Here is a 17,522-nt window from a genome sequence, read left to right on the forward strand (position 1 = left end):
CCAGAAAAAATCCAAATGGAAAAATGATGTAATCAGCTCTACCATCATTCCAATAGTGAACTGAGTGCTTATTTTTAGAAAGTTGTTTAAAACAAACAAACAAAAAAAAAACAAACTACCACACAAAATCACAGATACACACAAAACACATGCAGGGTTCTCCCTAGAAAAGTTTGAAAGTGATAGCTATTGTGTAGTTAAAAGAGTAGGGTTAGAAAGCCAAAACAAGATACTCTCACACTTTGTGCTCCAAATCCTTTAAACATACTAAATACATTTTCAGGATTTCGGTATGTTGGCCCAACCCCCCGCCCCCTGGTATTTTTACACTAGAGTTTTACATCTGTTGAACTTAAAACTGGTCACTGTGTTTTTAAAGGACACACTCTTGAGATATGGGGAATAAAAACAAGGGGCTGAATCTAAAGGAGAAAGTTGTTCTTACCAGCTATTTATTTGGGTCCAGTGAGAACACTGCATGTGGTTCAACCAAGAATGAGGTGCATAATTAGTGCACACTTAAGAATACAGCAATTGTTTTACCTTTTTCTTAAGAGCTGACAAAACTTAAAATTATACATAATAAATTAAACCACATATAAGCAGATCAATAGTCATGATTTTCCATTGCTGTAATGTATGGTGTGAACTGCCTTACTGGAAAAATGGACATTTCCACAAATGTAGATATTCTTACAGCACAGTGTTTGACATTTTTTGGTACAAAGTGTGCGATTAAGCTTTTAAAAAAAATCTTCAGAACAAAATCCTTAAGCTCGCATTAGATAGCTGTATGTTGTAATTTAGAACACGCTGAACTGGACAATAATAATTACAATATTGAATATTCAAGTCACTTTGTATATTAGAGCTGCAAGTTTCAACAGCGAGCTTGTTCATGATGAGTACGAATATATTAGTTCTAATTTGTTATACACACTGCAGCAAAAATCTCACTATTTTGGAGGGAACAAGGATCCTTATAAACCCTAACATGAAGAATACTTACAAAAATCTTAAATTTAGATAAATATTTAAAGAAAAAATTGATAAATGATAAATTGCCCCCTGTACCGTTCAGACACTTGTCTAAGAATGCTTCTGATTTTATATTTAAGCCACATAAAGATTTAGTTCAAACAGTGTGTGCAAGCATTTGGAGGTTTGTTTTTTTAAAAACTGGACTGGGCACTTATTTCCGGTTGGTCTATGCTAAAAGTTTACTTGGTAACAAAATATAAAAAAACATATATACTTTACCCTCCTAAAACTTCCCTAGGATTAATTCAGAGAAATCTTTAAGAGATTAGGAAAGAGAGATCTTTTCAGAAGCTAATTCTTAAATTTCATTTTTCATGTAAGTCTACAGGCAAACTGAAGTCTTTGTCTTAATAATGTGTTTAGAAATTACAGTGAGATCTCCTCATATCCCACTGTTAAATGTAATCTTGTCAAACAACAAATATAGCATATTATTACCCTTACAGTAAATTCAATGTTATAACTCAGGAAACATTTAGAATGTGCACTACTGCAGATTTCCCCCCCAAATGTAAACAAAGCTATCAAACACTGAAAATGTTGGTATTAAAGCTAAGGTTCATATAATAAAGAACTGGCCCATGATAAGCAGTTTACAAATGTTTCATCCTTTTCACATTATGCAGAATTTCAGTACCATCCACAATGCTAGTACAGTAAGTGAAATGCTAGAAAAAGCAAGTCTATGCTTGCAAATATCATCTGACATTTCAGGGACCTATTCTTCCTACTATATGTTACTTCCACTGGTGAGAATGAAAATTGTGCACACATGTTGAGTGGAGAACAGACCCTCTTCCAAAGTTTTGTTTTGTGATTCACATGCCTTTCTCAAAAATGTGAAAATATTCAACAACATAGAACATGAGCATTTACAATATTCACGTTCAATTAAGTCTTCAAAGACATGCTTTTCTTGTTCATAATAACAAAACTAAATCCCATGTGGCTGTGGGCATCTTAAAATGTATTTAAAAAGTTACGCCACAATTACCTGTACCTCATTAATTCATCAAAAGCAAAATATATATGTACCACACAACATACAAAAGTTACGCATTAAAAGTGCATATTCAGAATCCATTTGGCCCATTTCTTAAATTTACATTTGGTCATTCTATGCGTCCTTTACTTTTCTATGTAACCATATATGTGGGATATAAATATTTTTTTTTTCAAATACAATACTATTCTCTCTTCACAGAAAAATCTTTACCTCTCACCCTATTCTCCGTTAAATGTAAACTAGCGATGGACCATAAAGAAACACAGGCAAAAGGTTTATTATGTGTTTCTTTTTTAACGTTTGTTGGACAGCTTTGACATACACACAATAGGCATTACAAACTATATTGAAAATACATTTTTGGGCCAAACCATTGCATATTTGCCCCCACAATGAAAAATAAATTATGTTCAAAGCAGTATATTGCCATTAACAGCCTGTTGGCATCCTTTCTAAGTAAACTGGTTCTCCCTATGTATTGTACTTGGACTAGGGGCACATTATGTGCCTTCAGTTCAAGTGCTTTTAATGAGAGTCTAGTTGAAACCTTCCAGTTAGCACAGAACCAAAGTATAATCTTCATTTATTTTTTTTTTAAATAATGGAAGATCCCTTTCAAAAGTTAATCTTCAGTTATCAACTTTACTGCATTATGGAGCTAGTGCAATCCTGCATAGCCTAGTCAAAAAGACAAGGCACAATAAAAAAAAATCAAGATACATTAGACTATATGGACTAGAAAGTCATTGAAGATAATTTAAGGCCTTTCAGTGAATTAGAGAGTAATCAGTCTAATTTAAAGCTGAGGATTAAACCATAAATTATCCAACTGAAAAGCAAACAATAGGCTTTTTCAGCTTCTGTTCTGTGGACAAGGATAACAAAAACTCTTGTTATGGTTTGTGAAAACACCTCTGGACATGGAGGAGTAGAGTCATTTCAGTTTCTCTAAAGTTCATGGAAGATTTCATGACTGCTTTAGCCGTTTGCGTGGAATGCCAAACTGTGGACACTGTGCAGATGCTAATGCTCGAAAGGCCTCTGCCACTAAGTGAGGATGAGAGTGGATCATGGACTTCCAGCCTGCTGTTTCCATTATGTCTGTTGCTTGGCTGAAAACAAAAGGTTTAAGAATAATCTCAGTTAAAATTTATTATGTCCATATAATGCTGAATTGTATAAAAGCGGAATCTGGAAAATACTTAGAATGATTTGACACGTGGAATGCTGTAATTGACTATAGCTGTATGTTATTTGTAACCAACACTGTATTCGCTTATACTTTAGTAAAATTACAGATTAACTGGAAGGAATATATTTAGCATTGTTCTGCAAATGGAATTTTGCCAGAATGAAATGATCTATGCCATGCCTTCAGCCGAGATTGTACACCAATTGTGTGGCAATCTTTAAGAAGAGTATCAACATATTTTATATGCCAGTTATAATTCTTCACTACTGAGCTCAGTGACACTGTGGCAGTACATGCTGTATCCTGAGGGACATATGGATACAGGGCCAGCTCCAGGCACCAGCCGAGCAAGCTGGTGCTTGGGGCGGCAGATTCCAAGGGGCAGCATTCTGTCCAATCCTTTTTTTTTTTTTATTTTGCGCTTCGCCGCTTCCGCCACCCCTGCAGGTTTTTTTCTTTTTGGTTTTTTTTTTTTGTTTTTGGGGGCTTTTTTGGCTTCCTGCCGCCTTGTAGGGGTAGCGCGGCAAGAAGAAGCAACGAAGCGAGGGGAGTGGCTGGGACGTGCAGGTCTGCCAGCAAGCCGGGACACAGCAGCCCCGCCCACTGCAGCGGCGCGGAGCCCCCCCCAGGCAGCAGCACCAGCAGGAGGGCCGCATGGCGATCGCCCCACTTAAGGGAAGCCTGGCTGCCCCCTTTTCTCTCTCTGCCCCTCCCCCCCCGCTAGTTGGGGCCAGTGTGTGCAACTCGCTGTCTCGGGTCTGCAGGGCTGGGGAGTCCCCCTGCACCTGCGCGCCTGTCGCCGCCAGGTATTTTTCTTTTTGTTTTTTTCTTCCCTTTGCTGTTCCAGCCGGCCGCAGGCAGGTTTATTCTGAAGTCGGCTTTTGGAACTGACCCACCCACTTTTCACTGCTCTGGCCGGGCAGGTGCTATGTTTCACTGTGGCCCTCCCCTTTAGTCGCTCACGAGCAGGCAGGTTCCTGGAATTCCCACCCCCTCTCTTTGTGCTCTCGGGCGACATGGTTCCCCCCCGACCCCTTTGCTGCTCCAGCCGGGCAGCAGGTTTGTTCCCCCCGACCCCTTTGCTGCTCCAGCTGGGCAGCAGGTTTGTTCCCCCCAAGCCCTTTGCTGCTCCGGCCGGGCGGCAGGTTGGTTCCCCCCAACCCCTTTGCTGCTCCGGCCGGGCGGCAGGTTGGTTCCCCCCAACCCCTTTGCTGCTCCGGCCGGGCAGCAGGTTGGTTTCCCGCTCCCCCACCTTGCTGCTCCAGCTGGGCAGCAGGTTGGTTTCCCCACTCCACCCCCACTTTGCTGTTCCGGCCACTGCGCAGGTTTTTTGTTTTATTTTTTTTTGCGCTTGGTGTGGCAAAAAAGCCAGAGCCGGCCCTGTATGGATATAAAAACCTTTTGTTACAGGTGAGTAAAGGAAAGGTACCCTTAGAAACTGTTCAGAAGTTCCAGCTCCCCTGTGCATGCTTTGGGAGAAGGCAAGAATTGACAGGCCAGGCCAACTCCCTCCTTAAGACCCACTTCAGTTACAATACTTACAGGAAAGCAGGCAACCATAGAGAGCTAGGTTGTACAGCAGCAGAGGACAGCTGATTTTGATATCTTTGTTTTTAAAGTTACCTTTCTAAATGATCTGGAACAGCCAAACTATGTACCAGCTAACCTAGCTGTGTGATCTTATCTATCTAGATTCTTATACAGATGCCCAGCACTGGAAATATGTTTGTCACCTTATTTCTCCCTCCTCTTCCTGCTTATCTCACTTATTTGTTGCCTCTTCTTTCATATTAGAATGAGAACTCTGTGTCTGCCAGTGTATTTGCAGAATACCTGATACAAGAGAGTCCTGATCCTGGCTGGGGCCTTTGCACACTGTCATAATACAAAATAGCAGCCCCACTCCCCCCACCTAGGGCCTCTTACTTTGCTGCAGCCTCCCTGGGCACAAAGAGAAACTTGGCAGGCCTATATATAAAGGGAGGAAAAGGTGTGTTTGCACAGTTTGCTGCTGCTCTCTCACTGCTCCCCACAGCAGCAAACTGAACTAAAGTGACTGAGTAAAAGCTAATGTTGGCTGCTGTTGTCATCTTCTGCCAGAGAACAGACTAGCTGCACCTCTTTTCCTTTGTGGAAGGGAAAGTAAAGTGGGTGAAGAACTGTGGGGAAGTATCTCCCAGAAAGCAAGGCTGCTGTTGCAGCAGCTTTACTTCATTTGCAATCAGCAATTATCTCAATCATGTGAGAATGAAGGTGGCAGACGCCCTCCACTGCTAAACAGACTATAGCGGGTTCATCTTTACTGCCCTGGCAGTCAAAGCAGAGTGTGGCTCTCTTGTACTAGTGGGTACTTTGGGATACACTCCTCTGTAGGAAAAGGTAACTTTAAACTTTGTGAATCATTTTACTTACTTGCTATTCCAGTTTTTCCCATCTTTACACCCAAGTTGTCTAAGAACACTGCACCTATGACGGGAAGTTATACAAAAACATTTAGAAGGAAGGGATATTTAAGTACAGATATTTAAGGCATTATTTCAAGTGTAATAAAGGAACATTACTTGCCTGTTAATAAAATCTATTGCTTGTGCTTTCAACTGTTCTGCGCTGTGCAAATCTGCGAGGATAAGAATGTCAGCAACGTTTTCTACTGAGAGGTTACTACAGAGTGCCTCCTCACACATGACTTTCAGCCGTTCCAGTGCATACTAATGAAAGAAAAAACTATACTAATCATTCTTCACACTTATTCTTTCTGCTGTAATCTGTAAAGTATAACAAATCTAAAAAACAATTTGCCCCAATCCTGTGAAGTGCTTAGCATCATTCCTGATGATTGGTAGTGTCCCTTACAGGAGAATTATTAAAACTGCTAACTTAAAATTAATTTACCCCATCCCTCCCATACTAACATGAAGAAAAGCCATAAATATTTATTATTATTATTATTATTACTGAAATATGATTATAGGAACTGGAATATCAGATCAGACCACTGGCTCAATAATCTAGTAAAATATTTGACAGTGTCTAGTCCCAGAAATTTCAGATTGAAGTGCAAGAAACTTCAGAGGAAAATTATGTAAAATTCCACTGGAGGGGAAGGTTCTTCCTAATCCCTGCCAGTGATTTGCTTATTCCCTAGACAGAACATCCATAATTGCATTATTAGACATATACATCTTTTAAACTCCTCCTGAGCTCTTACCTCAATGGTATACTGTGGCAATGAGTTCCAAAGGTATACATGAGTCCAAAAAAAGCCTGGTCAGTTATAAATTTTTTGTATTTCATTAAATGTTCAATAATTCTTTTACAAAGTAGAGGGTGAATAAGGAGTACCTAATTTCCCTATCGAAAGCTTTCTTTTTTTGTATACCTTTACAATAACCCCAACCATTTCTTTCAGGGAGAAATTCTTATATAGATGCCCAGCACTGGAAATATGTTTGTCACCTTATTTCTCCCTCCCCTTCCTGCTTGTCTCACTTATTTGTTGCCTCTTCTTTCATATCAGAATGAGAACTCTGTGCCTGTCAGTGTATTTGCAGAGTGCCTGATACAAGAGAGTCCTGATCCTGGCTGGGGCCTTTGTACACTGTCATAATACACAATAGCAGCCCCTAATAGAAAATGATAGGTACTATGCAAATAAAGTATCACAATCTGTCCTTAATTTAAAGAATCCCAAGCCTGAGTCACACAATACAGAATTTTTTCCATGCCTCAAATCATTTAGTTTTCCTATCTCTGCACCTTTCACATACCTGCTATATTCTTGAGATAGGGTGACCAGATCTGAACCCAGCAATCTAGGTAAAGGTATGCTATTGATATGTAAAGGAATCATTTTGTGTATTGTCTTTGGTATCGTATACATCTTAACAGTTTACTCTTTGACCACTGCTGCACACTGAGCACGTTTTCATTACGCTGTACATAACACCGCCCAGATCTTTTTTCTGTGTAGTTACTTACTTTAGAATCCATCATTTGTATAAGTAGTTCCAAAGTCTCCACAACAAATTTAGAAACAATGGCTGCATAAAATATTGATACTGCCACACGTATTTATTACTTTTCATTTGAATTTTATTTATATTATTTATCTGCACAAGACGAAGGAAAACTCTACTGCTTTATTTCTTAGCCAAATGTTTCTATTCTCAGACCACATTATTTTTATTTTAGATGTATTGTTGTACTGTTATCTAGGGTGCTTCTATTTGGATTATATAAATAAAAGCCAGTTATGATAAAGCCATTCCTAGCAGACAAGATAGAAGTTTAATAGAGTTACTTTTGTAACACTGAAGAACTAGTATTCAGACTATTATTTTTCATTCATGAGAAAGGCAGAGCAAGCAGCCTTTGGCAGTTCCCAGTTATCGCATTCTCTGTATTTAGCAATCATGCCTTCGATAAAAGTCTTCATTCATACAGAAACACTACGTCTCCAGTTCTCTCCACTCGAGTGCCTTTAACATCTGTCTCGAACTCAATGAAATGTTGAAGATGAGACACTGTCAGAGAGAGGTATGAGAAGAGACCTAAACTACTATATCATCAAAGCCTGGATAGCATTAATCTAATAGTTCAGAAGGAATTTAAGAATGAAGTTTTTAACAAATTTAGCCAAGTCTGTGCTGGATGTATGTTAAAGAAAGTGCTAGGGTTGATCATGGGAGCTACAAACCTTACTTCAGTACCAGGAAAATTACTTCAAGATATATTATGCTAACCAGAAATTGTAATAAACAAACCAGTACAATTTCCATATAAGAAAATATCTGGTTCTCTAAGCTAGTAGGAGTCTTTATGCAAAGTCAACCAAACAGCTGGTGAAGGACCTGGTAACACAGCTACATTATTGAGCATGATAACAGATAATATGAGACAAGTCTAAGGTAATGCACTTCGAAAGGAACAAAGCAAACAGGTCACATATGGCTATACCCACTTAGAAGAAAACCACTAAGACTTCACAGTGGACAGCTAGATGAAATTTCAGCTCAATATGCAACAGCAGTGGAAAAAGCAAAAAAAGATATTACATTTGTATTTGTAAAAGATTTTGGAATAGTATGTTAAAATATGAAATGGTATACGAACACCTTGAATGCTGTGTTGTTGTTTAAGCCCCCCATTTCAAGAAGGGAAGAGCAGAAGGAGGAACGTTTCAGAAGAACAGTGAAAATATTTAAAGGGTAGGCTTAAAGGGTGAACATTTAAAGGCAAGAATTAAGTACAAGGACAGATTAGAACTATTTAGGGTAGTAAGAAGACAGAAAGATGTTATAGAAGTAGCAATGGTTTAGAGAAGGTGGTCATTAAAGCCCTGTTATTTATCCTGTCTCATAATACAAAGATCAAGGACACACTTTTGTCAATACTGATTTTCTAAGGATATTTAATGCTCCCCCAATTTCTTGGGAAAAAATCTTGGTAGTACATACTCCTAGCAGCCATGGAAGGTTTTATACATTTCTAATCTTCTCACCATTCAAAAATCTGTCACTCTCCAAGCCAATCCATTTCTTTTATCTGTTGGTGCATCTGTTTATTTTTCTTAGATACCAATTGTGGTAGCATTTAAACAATTCAAAATATACATTTTTAGAACAGGGTTTTCTAAAACAACAACAATTCTGAGGACTTTAACTGCTAATTACTTACTTTGTCTGCAGCTGCCAACAAGTTGTCAGCCATTTTGTCAAGGTTTGGTGCTTTCCCTGTGTAAATGAATCTCATCATTTCTTTAAAAACCTCAGGGTCTACATCATTTATTTCTACACGATTCTGTTGAATAAAAACAAAAAGAGGAAAACCATAATATCTATAAATTTTGGAGTAAAAATTTACGATCACCTGGTTTGCTTATTACAAGTTTTTATTTCATATCCACCATATAGAACCTTACAAGGTTATGCTGGCACTTCTAGATTCAACTATAGACCTATAGTCAAGCTCCTCTTTTGCCAGCAGCTTTACCAGTTAGTTACATGGACATCATAGCTCCTTTTAGATGTGACTGGATTTGTATGGAATCTGCAGTGCAAAAGTTATCTTAAGAGTATATACAGAGAATCCTAAATATGGTCTACGGAGTTTTTAAAAAATACATCCTGGCCTGGATTTAAATCCATCAACATTCCTGTGAACACCTGAGACTACACGCACTAGAGAGAGCAAAAAGTTAGCCAGCAACAAAGAGGAGAGTGAACCTTAATTTGCTCCGTTTAACAGGGCCAATTTGTTCTGAAAGTGATTCTTAAAGGAGGCCTGGCAAAGATTGTATTTGTACCTCACCTGAATCCCACAGTTTAGGGCCCTCCATTAAGAAATGTCTGGCCCTGGTCTTTGCAAGTTAGAACCTGAATTTCATCAGCATCCCTAAATACAGCTGTTGCAGTAGCATAGGGTGTTGAGACACAGGCTGTAAAAAGACAAGGACCAGGATCTGAAATGGATACAGAACTGGAAAGGCCATTATGCATTTTGAAGCAGCTGTAGTTTTTAGTACCAGGTCCTCCTCACATGTGGGATTCACTTACAAGGGAAAACATCATTGTTCCTTGCAGGACTCCAGGTGAAAACCTTCAGTGAAAGTGAGAACTGCTCATTAAAAATCCTTTGGGCTCTAACCAAGAGCAAAGCGTGAATCCACATTAATGAAATTCCACCTACTGCTGCTGCACCATGCAAGCTCTTAGCAGCACACCATTAAGAACAGAGTCAATATATACGCATATACGTTTGAGCATATAATCACAGACTCATGTTCACCAAGGCTCAATGGGACAAAATTCTTTTGCAAGCTATCCTAATATTGCCACAGAATTTAACTCGTATCTTCATGAAATGCACTTCATATTCCATTTCTCACTCCCCAAAGACACCCAATGATGGTTTAGTTGAAAATCCTCATGAACATTAAAATTAGTCAGTGATAGTCAACTATGGATTTTTTATTTTTTGCTAGGTTCTGCAGGTGATCCAGATCCAGGGGCTTTCGCAGTTGCATTGTTATCCAGGTGGCCTGCCTCAAAATCTTACTTCCCATGTACGCTAAGGAAAGAAGGAAGCTTGCAACCAACTACAGGCTTGAGCTGCTGTGGCGTTCGCCAGGCAGTCCAGCTGCCCACTCTACATTTATGGTTCCCTAAGCTCCTTGGCTGCAAGCTGGAGTCAATCTTGCTGCTGCCTAGCTACACGGAACAGGATAGAGAGCATGCCCTGTAATCTGATTAATGCCGTCCTGTGGTGTTAACTTGAGAGCTGCAGGAAGTCCCAACAGAGAGATAGAAAAAAGCCTTTCAGGCACCTGAATGCAGCAAAATATGAAATTCCATGTCATCTTGGAAAAATGCAAAATTTTGGGCCATGAAATCATTGAATTCACAGATCACTAATTGTGATGAAGGGTAGCCAGCAAACCCAGGAAGAAAATACTGCATAGTTTTATGCTTTCTTCATATTTTCAATGTCATCTTCACACCCATAAAGGCTAGAAAGAGAACCAAGGGCTGAAATCCATGGCAAGTTCTATAGGCGCAGAACTATGGAATACACAGGTTCAGGTCTAGAACAATTCAGATGAGTATCATCTCCAGATCTAATAGGGACTAGAAAGGCTGCAAGATGATGTTACAGCTAAGGTACAACTGGAATAGTTTAGCCATTATCTACATGATCACTGTGCCCGAGGAGACAATAAGATTTTGGGATGACTAGCATGTGATTGTTTCTTGAGAATGTATGTCCTTCCTAGATTTTTCAAAATTTGTTAGGTTGCCCTATCTCTCTTAAGGAGGTGATGACATTCACGCAAGTGGCCCCAACCACAAGAACTAGTTTTCTCTAATCAAGAGAAGAAAGGGTCCAGTTTGCATGAAGTGGCTCTGATTTACCTCAATGCTTTTAGAATCGGTGCTAGCAAAGCTAGTACAAACCCAGTCAGAGCAAGCAGTACAGTCACCCATTCTGCACTAGCTCCCCAATTCTATGGTCCTGGAGAACTGCTAGAATTTGAAGTATTCTTTTCCACATTATAGGTAGATGGCTCCTTACTACAGGAGATATAAAGAGCACAAAGCAGTCTGGACTGATTAAACTACTATCCCTGTAGACCAATTGTATGCGTGAAGTGTTTGTGGAATCTCTGGTTGAAGAGAAGGATCTCAGCTTCTCTCAAGGCTTCACTACAAAGTTAATTTGACTTACAACTCTAACCTAACTCTAGTCACGTACACATAAAATCCCTTAACTCAAATGTGGTGGGGCTTTAAACGCTAGTTGGCTGGCTTATAAGGCTACAGCTGACGTATAGGCTACTGCTAATGGAAGTGCAACTTGCCAGCTGCTAATACACTTACACTAGTGTAGACGTGGTGTCGCTCCACTTGAATGCCACTAGTTCTGCAGCATCATACCACAATTCTCCTTTTGTGCTCAGAAACGACAGAGTTTTCCCAATGAATTGTGAAAATTTGAGTGGCTCATCTTACTGCAGCATAAAAAACCAGGGGATATGCCCCAAAAGTCTTAGGGTCACACAAAGATGAGTGCAGCCCCAGCACGGCCAGAGCAGCTCAAGTATAATTTCGCAATGTGGCCATTCTCATTTGAGCTATGCTAGCTTGAGAGAAGATAACGTGAGTTACTGACGTAGGGTGGTGTCAATTCAATGATACCTTGAGATATTTATCTGATTAACATAACTGTTCCATGTTAAGTACTCACTTTTATCTTTATCAATCCATGAAGTACAACTGTATAAGTTTTTCCTTTTCTTTGGAATCAGAACGAGAGTTTCAGGCATGCTTACCTTTTTGCTTTCCTCCATTTCATGTTCAAACATTGCATTAAAAACTGGCGAACGAGCTGTAGCAAAAGAATTAAGCATTAAATACAATTAAACAGCTGGATTTTAACATTTTTATTTAATAAAACAAAAATGTTACAATACAAAAGTAAAAAAAGTACCTGCAAGGACAGATTTATGAGCTTTGAATTCTTGTCCTCCTACATAAAAACTGCAATCTGTAAATCTTGTGGTTTCCCAGAGATTCCCTAAATCTTCTGCTAGTCGACATTCAGGAACCTTCAAAGTGTTTGTATTAGACTGTCCTGATATATTTACTGAGTCTTGGACCACGCTTACCTAACAGAAAATCACAGTAAGATAGAAACTCCTTCATAACTGAATCATTAAATTATAGCACCTACACTAGAACTTGAGTAATTCTTAGACAAAGCAAAAATATGTTTGGTGCTTCTGTCTCTCACTCACAATCCTAAACCAGTCAAAATTCAATAGTGGGAAAGACTACATTTCAGAGTGTCTAGGTTTTATGAAACAATACTAGAGCCAAAGAAACAAACCTTTTAAGAAGAAATAAGCTTTTTCTTTTCAATGATACAAACATTTGTTCATTTAGCATAGTTATCGGACCAAGACAAAAATCAAAAAAGCATGATGCCACAAACAGCATGATAAAAAGGTCAGAGATTAAATCAATCAAAGGCAGACACTATGCTTGGGAGAGAAATGGAATCTCTAATTAAAAATTATTGCTATTTCAGAAACAAATCAACAAAATATAAGACCCTTCACACACCTGAGAAACAGAACACGCATTCGTAAACTAACAACACTTAAAGGCTCTCCCTTTACTGAATCCAATCTGATTACATGAGCAGAGAAAAAGCAAAGTTTCATAAAAGTGATCGCAGGTAGTTCTTATCAGTAAATTACCCCAATTAGTCAAAATGGACTTGCACAACTTTATTTAAAATGGTAGACTGATAAAGGAAATGAGCAGTAAAATAAAGCCCCTTCATTATTCACTTTGCCTTTGCCCCACTGGGGCACAAATTAAATGTGGACACTTTCCTCTTAAAGATTTTAAAAGTGGTTCTTCTAGAAAAAAATGAGTCTATAACGTAACATCAAGGCACCATGTAAACTCAAATGTTTGTGCCTAAGATGTGAAATTTGGTTTTAAATTAAATTAAACCAAGAGGATTGTGAAAGATGTGCATCTGAAGTGATTCTTGACTTTTCTCCCTGTATTTTGCTGGGTTTTTGTGTCTTTGGGAAGGAATGGGAAGATGGTAGTGGAGTTCTTCTGATGTGTTTTTGAGGATATGTCTATACTGCAACTAAAAACCTGAGGCTGGCCCATGCCAGCTGACTCAGGCTCGCAGGGATCAGGCCATAGGGGCTGATTAATTCCAGAGTAGACACTTGGGGTCGGGCTGCAGCCGAAGCTCTACGATCCTGTGAGGTGGGAAAGTCCCAGAATGCAGGCTGCAGCTCATGCCCCAATGTCTACACCACAATGAAACATCCCTAAGCCCAAGCCTGAGCCAGCTCGCATGAACCAGCTGGCATGAACCAGCCACAAGTTTTTAACTGAAGTGTAGACATACCTTGAGATTCTGCTCACAGACTGAACACTATCTTTTTGCTCTATAGTGATTGGGAACAAATGAGAAACAGCTCAGCAGGGGGTCTGATCTGGTGACAAATGCCTGGAAATTAAGCTCCCTAAAGGAGAATAGAGACTGAGCCAAAGCAGTGCTGAGAAACACTGAACTGGTGCCAGTCCCTGAGATCGCCTCGACACAGTTTAGGAAGGCATAAGCACGCTGGTCCCTAGTATCAAAAAGGTTAAGAAACATTGAGCTCAAGGATCTTGATCAGTGATTCTCCAAACTAAGCTACAGAAATTTAGAAGTGAGATAAGGTGAGAGCACTCAACTGACTGCTCTGTTTGGATCTCTAGACCTATAGAATATGGTTCAAAGGCAGAAGGATGTGGCTAAGACCCATGGACATGTCTGAGTTGAACAATCTAAACTTCATCTGAGCAGTCCAAATGTTAGATAAGGAAAGGAAGGATGGTCCAGTGGTTAAAACACTGACGTAGGACTTGGGTTCAATTCCCTACTTCACCATAGACCTCATGTGTGACTTTGGGCAATTCCCTGAGGCCTGGGTCTACACTACAAAAATGCTGCCAGTTTGTCAGGCTACAGTGGTGGTGGTGGGGGTGTCACACCTCACACACCCTGATAGGGTTATTCTGGCACCCTCACCATAGATGCAACAAAGCTAATGTCATTCAGGAAGGTGATGTAGCTATGCTAGCGGAACTCTTTCTGCTGGCTTACACTGTATTTACACTAGGGGGCTCTGTCCATAAAAGGCTCTGTAGGTATTCAAGGCCTAAGCATGTCCCTCTGCTTCAGTTCCCCCTCTGTAAAATGAGGTACAACAGTACTTTCCTATCTCACAGGGATGTTGAGGCGATAAAAACTTTAAAGATGGTGATAAGCTGACATGATGATAAGAAAGACCATACAAGTACCTAGGTGATATAGTTCACGATCCAGAAAAAAATCTATGACCTTAGCTTAAGTTAACAGGATATTATGTAATTTTTTCATCTACACAATTATAACATGTTAGGCTACACATTTTATTACAGTAAAGGATAATGAATTAGCTACTTAAATATTACATACTGACTCCAAAGTTAAGTTTCACAATGTCTGCTATAGCCATAATGATTTGTATCAGTTTCTGGATGCCTTTTACACACGCATTTTTTCTATGGCTGTTTTAAAACAACCCTGAACTATGTTTCTTTCCCCACCTCCATATAAATCCTTATTATCACAAGTTTGTGACTCAACCATTAAAAACTTCTCAGGGCAGAAATTTGCAACTAATACATTTTCCTAGTGAAAACACAGCATATGGGGCTTTAGTATTACTGAAAAGACCACCAATGGCAATGTGCAAAGTGGAGGGCCACAGTTAATCTGCACATAAATGGTGCAATTTGGTAACAGCCCACATAATTCCGAGCAGTCTTTCATTTATTTCCGAGCCTTTCTCCCGTTCACCGACAATCACACCATCCACACTACACCACTCATTTCTTATGTTAGGTTTATCTTTGTCTTCTCCCACTCTTCCATCCTCCAGTCCTCTTTTCCTTAGTCCCTTCTTCATGAGTCTATAAGAATGGAGAAAGTTTGAGGCCAGAAGGTATCATCATGATCATCTAGTCTGACCTTCCGCACACAGAGTCCACAGAACTCACCCACCTATTCCTGTCATAGACCCATAACCTCTGGCTGAATTACTGAAATCCTCAAATCATGATTTAAAGACTTCAAGTTACAGAGATTCAACCATTTTACACTACAGTAGAACCTTAGGAGTTTTGAACACGTAGGGAATGGAAGCTGTTCATAACTCTGAACAAAACATTATGGTTGTTCTTTCAAAAGTTTCCAACTGAACACTGACTTAATACAGCTTTGAAACTATTATGCAGAAGAAAAATGCTGCTTTTAACCATCTTAATTTAAATGAAACAAGCACAGAAATAGTTTTCTTATCTTGTCAATTTTTTTTTTTAATAAACTTTCCCTTTATTTTTTTTAGTAGTTTACTTTTAAACACAGTACTATACTACATTTGCGTGCGTGCGTGCGTGCTGGAGGGGCAGGGAGCAGCTCTGTTGCTGCCTGATTGCATACTTCCAGTTCCAAATGAGGTGTGTGGTTGACTGGTCAGTTCAGTAACTCGTGTTTGTAATGCTGAGGTTCTATTGGAGTTTAAACGTATGCTACAAAGCAGTGTTTCTCAAACTTTTTGTGCTGGCGACTTCCTTTGGACTCAAAAAAATTGTGCAACCTCCATTCCACACCAACACTTGAAAAAATTGCAACCCCCTGCCCTACATACCATTGAGTAAATTATGCATAATGCTCAGGACTGGCATGAGAGGGTGGCAAGCAGGTCAACTGCCCAGGCCATACAGGCCCCGCGAAGCTAAGTTACATGCCTCAGCCCCGGATTACAGGGCTTGAGCTTGTGCCCCAGCTCAGGCTCTGACTTGAGCCACATCGTCTGGGGCTGAAGCATGCAACTTAGTTTTAAGGGGCCACCACCTAATGCCAGCCCTGCACTTGTGACCCACTAAACCCAGTCCATGATCCCCCAAGTTGAGAAACTCTGCTGTAGAGGAAGGCAAAAATAACCCTAGGATCTCTGCCAATCTTGTAACATGGGAGACCAGAATTGCACACAGTATTCCAGATGAGGTGTTTCCAGTGCCTTGTATAATGGTACTAACATTTCTCTATCTGTACAGGAAATACCTCGCCTGATGCATCCAAAGATTACACTAGGCTTTTTTATGGCTGCATCGCATTGGTGGCTCAGTTATCCTGTGATCAACCAATATACCTAGGTATTTCTCCTCTCTGCTACTTCCAACTGTAAATCCCCAGCTTATAGTAAAAATTCTTTTTGTTAGTGCCTAAGTGCATGATTCGCACTTTGCGCTATTCAATCTCATCCCATTTCTATCACTCCACTTTTCAAGGTCATCCAGATCTTCCTGTATGATATTCCAGTCCTCCTCCATTTTGGCAATACCTCCCAACTTTATTATTAGCAACCACAAATTTATATGAATTAAACTGTAAGAGGGCTTTTTTTGGTTTTTTTGTTGTTGTTTTTTAATGCCACTGAAGGTAGAGTTTCCTATTTAAATTTTACAGAACTGGCATAGGCAAAAAACCAAAATATTGAACATACTGAGAATATTCTGAATAGAATATTTTCTATTTCTGATAGAATATCCTGTAATATTGAAAATTAAGGCCATAATCCTGTAAATGCTTCAAAAAGGTACATAAAATTACTCACAGGAATAATTCCATTGACTTAAGTGGGCCTACGCTTGCTTAAAGGTTAAGAATACACAAATATTTGTGTTTTTTGAACTCAATGATAAAATCTGTGTCATTTCAAAACAAAGTTGCTCCAATATTAACAATGAAAAGTTATTTAGACTTTCAATATGTAAACAGAGTCACTATGACCTTTTTTAGATGTACAAGCCAGGATTTTATTTATCTATCTGTTTTAAGATTCTCTCTCTCCTAAACCTGTATTTAGGCACCCCAGAGTAGGATTTTCAAAAGCACCTACATGACTCACTGGCACAAGTACCACTGTCTTCAAACTACAATCCTCATAGAGGAGTGTGGCCCAATGAAGCAATTCAGTTTCTTATCCATCCTGCTACTCGTCAGTGGTGACTCAGCTTATTAAGCAGCTGAGCATAACTCTGCTTGGCTATTTGGCACGCCAGTCTTTGCTGTCACTGAAATCTTAACCATTTCACCATATCCTGCTGGTCACAGGAACACTAGGCTGCATATTACAAAAGAGAGTCTTGTGTGCAGCACTCT

The 17,522-nt window shown here is 39.5% G+C and overlaps 1 protein-coding gene across 1 annotated transcript in view; it reads right to left on the bottom strand.

Moving 5' to 3' along the window:
- Positions 1 to 2,308: 2,308 nt before the first annotated feature.
- The window catches only part of SPOPL (speckle type BTB/POZ protein like), a 59,760-nt gene continuing 44,546 nt past the window's right edge, over positions 2,309 to 17,522 (bottom strand). The window contains exons 6-11 of the mRNA XM_032801699.2: positions 12,225 to 12,402; positions 12,067 to 12,122; positions 8,916 to 9,038; positions 5,805 to 5,947; positions 5,652 to 5,705; positions 2,309 to 3,159 (exon numbers count right to left, since the gene is read on the bottom strand). Coding sequence (XP_032657590.1) covers positions 3,015 to 3,159; positions 5,652 to 5,705; positions 5,805 to 5,947; positions 8,916 to 9,038; positions 12,067 to 12,122; positions 12,225 to 12,402 — 699 coding nt within the window. The 3' untranslated portion in view covers positions 2,309 to 3,014. The remainder of the gene's footprint in view (positions 3,160 to 5,651; positions 5,706 to 5,804; positions 5,948 to 8,915; positions 9,039 to 12,066; positions 12,123 to 12,224; positions 12,403 to 17,522) is intronic.

The sequence above is a fragment of the Chelonoidis abingdonii genome, chromosome 10 (assembly GCF_003597395.2).
Source record: "Chelonoidis abingdonii isolate Lonesome George chromosome 10, CheloAbing_2.0, whole genome shotgun sequence".
Lineage (NCBI taxonomy): Eukaryota > Metazoa > Chordata > Testudines > Testudinidae > Chelonoidis > Chelonoidis abingdonii.